Source organism: Vombatus ursinus, unplaced genomic scaffold (assembly GCF_900497805.2).
Source record: "Vombatus ursinus unplaced genomic scaffold, bare-nosed wombat genome assembly UNPS02004437.1, whole genome shotgun sequence".
Lineage (NCBI taxonomy): Eukaryota > Metazoa > Chordata > Mammalia > Diprotodontia > Vombatidae > Vombatus > Vombatus ursinus.
In genome coordinates, this window is record NW_020944215.1 from 330,623 (window position 1) to 340,817 (window position 10,195).

The 10,195-nt window shown below is 50.8% G+C and overlaps 1 protein-coding gene across 2 annotated transcripts in view; it reads left to right on the forward strand.

Moving 5' to 3' along the window:
* ELF4 (E74 like ETS transcription factor 4) overlaps positions 1-9,850 on the forward strand; it is a 63,242-nt gene extending 53,392 nt beyond the window's left edge. For both annotated transcript variants that reach the window (XM_027836182.1, XM_027836189.1), the window contains exons 6-9: positions 1,896-1,979; positions 2,258-2,450; positions 3,754-4,113; positions 5,438-9,850. In XM_027836182.1, coding sequence (XP_027691983.1) covers positions 1,896-1,979; positions 2,258-2,450; positions 3,754-4,113; positions 5,438-6,116 — 1,316 coding nt within the window. In that variant the 3' untranslated portion in view covers positions 6,117-9,850. The remainder of the gene's footprint in view (positions 1-1,895; positions 1,980-2,257; positions 2,451-3,753; positions 4,114-5,437) is intronic.
* Positions 9,851-10,195: the final 345 nt, after the last annotated feature.

The following is a 10,195-nucleotide window of genomic DNA, read 5'->3' on the forward strand; positions in this document are numbered from 1 at the left end:
TCTCTCTCTCTCTCTCTCTCTCTCTCTCTCTCTCTCTCTCTCTCTCTGTCTCTCTCTCTCACAAGCTCCGTGTTCCAGACAAACTGGCAATTCCCCATCGGCTCATCTCTCATCTCAATGCCTCTGCATAGGCCACCCCTTCGCACTTCGAATACACTTCTTTCTCCCCTCTGTTTCATGGAACCCCCAGCTTTCTGGAAAGCTCAGCTAATGGCCCCTAATTCTTTATCCCCCAGTTGCTAATGTACTACCTGTGGAAATTATTTTGTATCTGGTTTGTATTCAATTTTCTATGTACTTGTTCCTTACTCTTCCTACACTGCCCCGCTGCCCCCAGTGAAATGTAAACTCCCAGAGCTTTACTGGCACTGTTTTTCTTTGTTTACTTGCTTGCTTTTTTATCCCCAGTGCCTTGGTAGGGTCCCTGGCATGTGGTAGGCACTTCATAAATACTTATTGAAATGAATTGAATTGACCATGAACAAATCCCTTCCCTTTTCTGAGCCTCAGTTTCTTCCTCTGTAAGATGGGGATAATCATACTTTATACACCCTCCCTTTTAGTGTTGTTGTGAGGGAAGCATGTTGTGAACCTTAAATTGCTAGAGAAAGGAGAATCGCTCTGATCTAGTCCAACTGCCTCATTTTACTCAGGGGTAAACTGAGTTCCCACAGTAATTATCTCACAGTGGACAAACATCACAGTTGAAGAAGGTGTAGCAGTCCCGGGGCCCCAAGCTTCCATTTTGTGTTACAAATTGCATCAAAAGCCATTGGAGAGGGGCTCCTTGGGATGCATCTGCCCAGCCTAAGAGGACTCCCCAACCTCTTCTGTGTCCGTCATGCCAGGATTAAGGAATTTGTCAGAGGTCATCCAGCCAATGGGTTGGTGGCAGATCTGTGATCAAAAGGAAGCTGAGGACCAGGACTGTCAGATGAGCTCTTCTTTGCTTTCCTTTTCCTTTCCTCTTTCCTTTCTCCTCTTTCTCCTTCTTCCGCCACCTCTCTTTCTCTCCCCCCTCTTTCTTTCTGCCTCCCTGTCCTCCTTTTCCCTTCCCTCTTTTTTCTTCTCTTTCCCTTCCCTCTCTCTCATTGTTCTTCCTCTGTCCCCCTCCCTTTGCCTTCTTCCTTCTTTCTCCTCTTCCTCATTTTTCTCTTATTTTTTTATATCACTGTTATTTCTCCAATGATTCCCCCCAAGCCGCCAATAAAATCCTCTCATAACAAATAAGCACAGTCAAACAAAATTCATCATCGCCCTGGCCATGGCTGATAATGTATGTCCCATTCCATACCTATTGTGCACCCCTCTCTGCTGAGAGGTAGGAAGAGGCTTCGCCATCTGGCTTTTGAAATCTCCATTGGTCACTGCATTGACCAGAGTTATAAAGCCTGTTCATATTGTTTGTCTCCTGGTTCTGCTTGCTTTGCTCTGCATCAGTTCATACAAGTCTCCCCATATATATATATATATAAATAAATATATATATATGCACATACATGCACATTCACATGTACACCCACCCACCCCAATACACACACACACACACACACACACACACACACACACACACACACACACACACACACAAAATGCCTTTGAGCCTGAACCAGCCATGTGCTGCTGCTGTGTTTACAAACCAGCACAGAGGGAAGCCAATGTGTAAGGAGCTTATGGAGCCCCCTAGAAGCCGGCCTCTTCATGCCTACCTCTGAGGCCCCCAGATTGGGGTTGGGACACCATGGAATGAGGTGTGAGCAGGAGAAGCTGCGCCGTGTGCCTCGGTGGACTGGCCACATCAGGGCTTGTCTGCTGCCATTTTGAGACGCCGCTAGGTTCAGGGGCACTGAGGCACTGTGCTCATCCTGCTTCCCCATCCATCTCTCCCTTTACAGTCCAGAAGGCGAAAGCACCCCGTTGTCCCTCACCAGTCAGTGAGCCCAACTTCCCCATCCGGAAGAAGTCTAAGGATGGCAAAGGTACCGACTGCTTTCTCTCTCTGGCGCTGGGAGGCTGGGCAGGGGGGAGGATGGAGACATGGCCCCAGTTCTTGGAGAGGCCCTGATCTGGTGAGGGGAGAGGCACTGTGCCTGCCCTCGGGGAGCCCCCAGTCTGGTGAGGGAGGAGGCACTGTGCCTGCCCTCGGGGAGCCCTCAGTCTGGTTAGGAGAGAGGCACTGTGCCTGCCCTCAGGGAGCCCCCAGTCTGATTGGGGAACTACTAATCTCTTCGGGGACAGCTAATATTCCTTCTTCCAGGGAATACCATCTACCTTTGGGAGTTCCTGCTGGCTCTCCTGCAGGACAAGAACACTTGCCCCAAGTACATCAAGTGGACCCAGCGTGAGAAGGGCATCTTCAAGCTCGTGGACTCCAAGGCCGTGTCAAAGTTGTGGGGGAAGCAGAAAAACAAGCCGGACATGAACTACGAGACCATGGGGCGGGCACTGAGGTAAGCCTATTCGGGGCCCCATCCCAGCATCCCCTAGATGTTCTCCTTGGTGTCCTACCTCAGTCTTTCCTGCTTTGGGCCTCTCGTTTTGCCCTCCAGGGAAGCGGGGGGCCGATGCCCTTCTCCCAAGCCATCCCCTAGAGGGGCCCCTCACCTCTGGGTGGGGAAGCTCCTTCCAGCTCCAGCTAACCTCTCTCCCAGTGAGTTTTCTGATTATTGCCCAGTCCCAGCCCCAATCCCTGCCCCTTCTCCCTATCCCCTGCTCAGGCCCCTTGGGAATTGCCTAGGTGAGTGAAAGTGACTCTATCTGGGGGCAGCTAGGTGGTGCAGTGGATAGAGTACTGGCCCTGAAGTCAGGAGGACCTGAGTTCAAATCTGGTCTCAGACCAAACACTTGACACTTACTAGCTGTGTGACCCTAGGCAAGTCACTTAACCCCAATTGCCTAAAAATTTAAAAAAAAAATTAAAAAAGAAAAAAGAAAGTGACTCTAACAGCTAGCCTCTACTAGCTTGAAGGAGATAATCCGCAGAAAGTGCTTTATAAATTTCAAAGCAATGTAAATGTGAGCGAGCTATTATTATTATTTATTTGACCAGGTTGGTGATTTCTTCAGTTTAGGAAAGTTATAGTGAGAAAACCTCTTCTAGCAATCCAGATTGGCATCTGCTCTACAGCTTAGAGCCTTTTTGGGGGTCCTGGACCCCTTGGGCAGTCAGGGTGATAAAGCCTATGGACCCCTTCTCAAAATCAGGTTTTTAAATGCATAAATTAAACTACATAGAATTACAAAGGAAACCAAAGGTTAGTGAAAATAAAGATGGATGTTTTTTTTTTTTTCCAATCTAAGATAACACAGACCCTTTGAAATCTATCCACTGACCCCTTGGTGGGCTATATGGACCCTAGTTAGGAATTCTCCAGAGTTGCCTGAGGTGTTACTGAGAGCTAAAGGTACTTGTCCACAGTCACACTGCTAGGACTTGTCAAAGGGGGGAGTTGTGGATTACAACATGTATTCCAGTTTATCTCTGAGTAGTAGTGGTAGGAATAGGAGTAAGAGTAGCAGTAGTGATGATGATGATGATGATAATTATTAGCATTGTTTTTTGGCAAATATGTTTGGGAAATCTCTCTGCTAGATCAGTTTCCAAAGACCTTGGAATTACGATTATGATTATTTCCGAGGTCTTTGGAGGTTGAGCCAGTGAAAGGCTTTCCTGCCATGGGCAGGACAGCTCAGGCATCTGACATTTGTGGCTTGGTGTCTCCCTCCCCACCAACTGTGCCCTGCTACCCCCAGGTATTATTACCAGAGGGGCATCCTCTCCAAAGTGGAAGGGCAGAGGCTGGTGTACCAGTTCAAGGAGATGCCTAAAGACCTGGTGATAATCGAAGATGAAGAGGGTGATGAGGCCAGTGCTGAACTCCAACAGGCCCCACCTCCACGCCGGGCTGCTTCTAAGGCTTCAGCCCGGCCTTCCACTCAGCAGAAGAAGGATCCCCCTATGGAGGCTCTGCAACAAGGCCCGCAGGCAGCATTGAGCCTGCAAGCGATGGCCAAGGAGAGCTCAGCGGCTGCTGTGGCTGCCGTGGCTGCCGCCGCCGCCGCTGTAGCAGCCCCTCCTGGTGAGGCTCGGGGGACTCTGGCCCGCACAGTCAGGTAAGATCCTTGGTGCTCTCTCTGACTACCTGCTGTCGGGAGGAAACTGACTCGGACCTCCTTGCTGAGTGCTTTTACAACCGTGATCTCATTTGCTTGTTGAAACAGCCCGGTGAGGTCAGGGAAGCAGGTGTTAGTATCCAGAAGCTGAGGCACAGAGAGAGTGTGACTTGGCCAAAGTCACACAGTTAATTGGTGGGGCAGCTAGGATCGGGCCCAACGTATTGTTCCACAGCCTGCCACTTCGAGAACAGGGGCAGGCCCAGGACCCTGGGCTCACCAAGATGACAAACCCTCCCTTTTCACTGGACCTCTCCTCCAAAGGCTAGGCCACTGTCGTTTTCCCTCACCCTGGGCAAAACCCAGAAGATAAGGTTTGCTTTGATGCTTGCTCCCCAGGGGCTAGGCCTCCTGGCCCTTTGGCCAGAGAAGGGTCACTGTCTTGCGATCTTGGGGATTTTGGAAGCTCTCACTCTCCCTGGCCAGACTACGTGCCTCATTGCTTTTGTGGATTCTAACCATCTCTAGAGAGCTGCCCAGAGCATTGAGAGAGGAAGTGACTTGCTTAGGATCACAAAGCCTGGATGTGTCAGGGGTAGGACTTGAACCCAGATCTTTCTGGCTCTGAGATCCATGTGCTCCACATGGTACACATAGCTTCTCTGACTTGGATAATTTCGTCCAACAAACATCCATTAAGCACCTGCTGTATACAGAACCCTGTGCTAGGCACTGAAGGCCATACGACGTTTGGATAGGCCCTGGTTCCTGTCCTCAAGTAGGTGACACTCTAGTAGGGGGCTGAGACCCCAAACCAGAGAACTATAGTGAAAATGATTAATATATTTTATATAATATAATATATGCAACATGAGAAGGGCAGAACAAAGGGGAGGCAGTGCAGTAAATGGAAAGACCCCTGGTACTAGAGTCAGGGTACCTGAGTTCAAATCCCATCTACCCGTATGACCTTGGATGAGACATTTCCCTTTTCTGAGCCTCAGTTTCCCCATCTATAAAATGAGAGAGTTGGATTGGACAACTTCTAATGTCTCTTGAAGATATGATAAAGTAATGCCCCCCCAACCCTTAATTAAGGACACTAAGAAAATGCTGCTAAGGAGAAAGGAATCGCTTTCCTGGAGAAGGTGCATCTGAGTTACTTACACTTTAAAAGAAGGTAGTAATTGGACAGGTGAAGAGAGGGAGGGAGGACATTGCAGGTGGAGGGGATGTGTTAAGTAAACGCTTAGAGGTAGGAAAGCATGGAGTGTATCCGGGGGCTGCCCCCCTGCCTCATGTGGCTTGTTTTCTTTCTCTTCAGTGCATCTTTGGTTTCTAACCACGGTGGAGTGTCTACAGCCGGATCCAGCTCAGGCCTGGGAGCCCTGACCCTTCAGACCATCCCACTGGCCACAGTGCTAGCCAGTGGCTCCTCAGCCACCTCGGCCACCTCATCCCAAATTGTCCTCCAGGGGGTCCCTTCGGCCTCGGCCTTCAAGGACATTGTCACCCTGCAGGCTGCCTTCCCCCTGGGATCTAGCTTCCCAGAGGGCTCGGCCTCAGCAGGGCGTCCGTTTGTCCTTAGCAGCCTCTCGTCGGCAGCCCTTGGGCCTGCGTCCAGGCCTCCGGGGACCCTGGTGGCTGCCATCATTAGGACTCCAGGAGTGAAGGAGGCACTTCCTGGGCCCCCTTCCTACCTGCAGGGTGTCGTGGCTGACGAGGCCCTGAGGCAGCCTCAGCCACTTCAGATGCAGGGGCTTCTGGGTAACTCCCAGCCCCAGGAAGCCCCAGGGATCTCTGTGCTGCCCCAGACCTCCACCAGCTGCCCTTCTGTCGGCCTGACCCCCGTGGCTGAACTGGAACTCGCCACCAGTCCAGGGACCCTGCTGGTAGCTGAGCCCAACCTGACCCAATCGGGAATGGTGCTGGCTGGAGCTCTGGGCCCTTTCCAGGAGCCCAGGACTGGAGCTGACGGAGGTAGGGGAGAAGGGGAACTCTGAAGAGAGGGATTTCTGGCCCTCTTTGGAGAAGGACTCCTCAAGGGAGCTCCACCCACCAGTCAAGTGCCAGGGCCATCTCTAGGTGAATCTCTCATGGCTGCCATCTTGAATGGAACCCTCCTCTCCCCTCTCCCTGGTGCTTGCTTTGGAGTCACCTGGGGGAGCTTGGCAGAGAAGTCAAGGGCACCACCAAGCATGGGGTGGGGGGGAGATCTCCACCATCAGCCTTATTGTTTATGCCCAAGCCCCCTGGGACCCTGTGTGTTAAAGAACCTGGCCTTTAACCTTGCTGCATCTGGGAGGGGCCCAGCCAGTTTTGCCAACCAGGGCCTGCCTAGGAGCAGCAAAGAGCAGTGGGAGAGCTCTGGATTTCGAGCCATGTTATGTGGCTTTGAACCTCAGCTCTGCCACTCCCTAACTCTGTGATCTTGGGCAAGTCCCTTCACCTTACTGAGCCTCAGTTTCCTTGTCTGTAAAATGAGGGGTTGGACTAGATAATCTCGAAGGCCCCCTCTAACGATAGAGACCCCCTGATCCTTGAATGCCAGCAAGAAGCCAATGAGACCTGTCACCAGCCCTTTGCCATTTTTGACTATAATTAGTTGGGCATCCCTGGAGCCAAGCCCTGGGCTTCAGGGTCATTCAGAGACATGCGCCTTCAGAGAATAATGCCCCGAGCTGGTGGGTGGAGAGGTGGCTTGGGTGGCCTGGAGGTTGGTGCCCACAAAAGCCCCCACATAGGCTGGGCAGTGCTAACTTTTGGGTGCTGTTTCTGTTGCCCTGACTAGACTGTGAGTTCCTTGGGGAGGGGGGGAGGGGGGAAATGAAGGGTGCCTGGGCCTAACATAGGGCCCCGAAACTATGGCCAGTCACTGGGGAATTGAACTGGCTTGCAGCTGAGTGACTTTGCCTAAATCAGTTTCTTCATTGCCATTCCCTACACTGAGGGACGCACCCTGAGTGCTATAGGTCCCCAGGGGCAGCTTGGGAGCTTTGTCCGTGTGTGCTTGTGTGTCTGTGTGCCCGCCCACATGCATGCACTTAGGTGCTCAAGTTTGTAGAAACCAGCATGGCTTAGTGGCAAAAGCCCTGGATTTAGAATTCAAATCCTGGTTCTACCACTTCCTCTGTGATCCTGGGCCAGTCACTGCCCTTTTCTGGGCCTCAGTTTCCTCCTCTGTAAAATGGGGAAAATAATACTTACACTACCTACCTCCCAGAGGTGTTGTAAGGAGAGCCCTTTGTAAGCTGATGAAGGGCTCTAGAAATGACAGTTAGGACACCTGGGCGAGGAGGGCCTGGAACCCAACCTCACTGGCCAGGGATGTCCCCAAGCATCTGAATTTCCCATTCTGGGTCGGTCATTCAGGAATTCCTTCCCAAACTTTTGGGAAGCTACTTAGATCTTAAGCCAGGACTGACTTTTCTGGCAATCAACACTGTCCAAGGTCTCCCATGGTGGGAGAGGATAGCTTTGGACTTGGCCAAAACCTGCCTTGGTCAGGCTGAAGAAGGGTGGGCAGGACTCCGGATCTCTGTGCCCGGGGTGCCATGAACAGCTCCGTGCTTGTTCCCCTCAGCCCTTTCTTGATTGTATGTATCCTTCGGGTTCCCCCCCCCCGAAGAGTTTGCCTTTCTAGGCCAAAGAGGCCCCCTCTTCTTGGCATAGTCTCCTGCAGCCATCCCCCTCTCCCCACCACCAAGTAAGTGGTCCTGGAGGAGCTGGGAGGAGGAAAGTAGAGAGATTGTTGCTGTCCCAGGACTTCCTGGGCTGGGGAGCCTTGTTAGGTGGGATGTCAGATGTAGTCATTTTCCCATCTGCTTCCAGAGGAGGCAGGCCCTGCCCCTGGGCGGCCCATGGAAATGCCCACACCTTTGCAGCCCGCACAGCTCTATCCATAGGATCCAAAGATTTAGAGCTGGACCGGATCTTAGAGACCATCTAGTGCCTGCTCCCTAGGGCACTGAGGCTGAAACTGGGACTTTGAACCCAGATCCTGAGGCCTCCCAGCCCAGGGCTCTCAGGCCCCCTCCTTGATTGGTCACTCTATGGTGACGCAGCCCAGGGGTGGAGGGGCCCTAGACCTGGGTCTACACTGTCCACTGGAATCCAGAACTGTCCCCACTCTCTAGTGTCTGGGTGCTCTGCCAGTCGGTCCATCAACAAATACTTATTAATCGCCTACTGTGTGCCAGCCACTGTGCGGCACCAGGGACACCGACAAAAAATAATCCTTGTGTTCAGGGAGTTACATGGGAAATGGGGAGTGAATATGTTCAAAGAAAAATAAAAATGATGTCCAAGTATAGACAGTAATTTGAGGGGGAGGGGATTAGCAGCTGAGGGAGTTGATAAAAGCCTCTTGGCACTGGAGCTGAGAGATTTTAAGTGACTGAGAGCATTCCAGGCTAGGATAAGGAGAGCAGGTCTGTCTCTTGTGAAGCCTCTCGAAGAACAGGCCCAGCTATCAGGTCCCCAGGGGCTAAACTAAGTGTGTCTGTCTGTGCCCAGGGCCTGAGACAGTCACACAAACTCAGCCGAGGTCCCAGATAGGATAGAGACCGTCCCTTTTGCTTCGAGATGGTTTTCGTTGTTGGGAACTCTTCCCCCTGTTGCAGGGATCCTCCAGGGATCTGTGCTTGGCCCCGGCCTAATATCCTCAGCAGTGATTTGGATAAAAGGATACATTTGGTTGCTTATTAAATTTGCAGATAACACCTTAGATGAAAAAGATCTTGACAGCTCCAGTGATGGGTTGAATCTACTCAGATAAGATGCCGGAGGGCTATGTACAGGCTTATACTTGGGTTCCAAGTACTAGTTTGATTAGCTGTTTGTCTGAAAGTAACTCGGGGTGAGTGGACTGCAATCTCAAGATGAGTCAGCAATGGGATGTGGTGGTCAGTGAGACTCCCATGATCTGGGGCTTAGGGAATGACCCTGTCCCTCAGCTGTGGCCTGGCCCAGTCAGATCTGGGCCCTGGATGGTAGGAGGGCATCCAGACAGAGGTGACCAGGGGAGTCAAGATGGGAGCATAGGAGGAGCAGCTTGAAGGCATTGGGAACTTCAGAAGACAGCACGCTCACTACCGTCAAGCATCAGAATGGGGCAGAATGAGAAGCCGTGAAATCAACTATTTGAGGCCAGATGCCAGGGAAAGAGGGCCCTATTGACCTCAGTGTAACACTCTCTCCCTATCCAACATCCCACATTGGGTAGAAATGATTTTGTGTTATTGGATATTAATTACGTGATTGGCTATTTATTAATCAGTCACACCCATGGTCCCTTCCAGTTGGACATGTAGGCTAGTCCTGGGCCTCCCCGATTCAGTGAAAAGAACACTGGTTTTGGAGGCCCTGGGCGGTCACTCCTTTCCCCTCTCTGGGCCTCAGTTTCGCCTCTGTAAAATGAAATGGTCTTTAAGCTCCTTTCCAGCTATCTCTAAGTCTTATGAATTCTATATTTTTGAAATCAAATTGAATGGTAAGCAGAACCAGAAAAACAATATACACAATGACTGCAATTATGTAAACGATAAGAACACTAAAGCTGCATGTGTAATTGTAGTGACCCATCTGCACCCTCCTGGAGAAGATGAGGAAACGCATGTCCCCCCTTTCCTCAGAGAGGTGGAGGACTATGGGTGCAGAATCTTGCATTTGCTGTCAGACGTGGTTGCTGTGTTGCTTGGTTTTGCTTAACTTTTCATTGTTACAAGGGAAGGCTTGCGGGGTGGGGTTAGGGGTGGGGGTGGTATATCAGCAAATGACTATGATGTAAAAACAAAAGGCATCAATAAAAGTTTAAAAAAAATAAAGATGTTGACTTTAATGGGTTTGGTGGGCTAGGGTGACTTCCTTTCCACCAACGTAGAGAAGAATTGGTACTTGGTTAGGACCTGCCCACCCACTGCCCTCCTTTCCTCTTTCCCTCAGTAACTTTTTTAAAATTAATTTACTTTGATTTATCAACAATCACTTCCATGAGCTTTTGAGTTTTAAATTTTTCTCCCCCTCCCTTGCCAAGATGGCATGCAATCTGATACAGGCTATACATATACATTCCTATTAAACA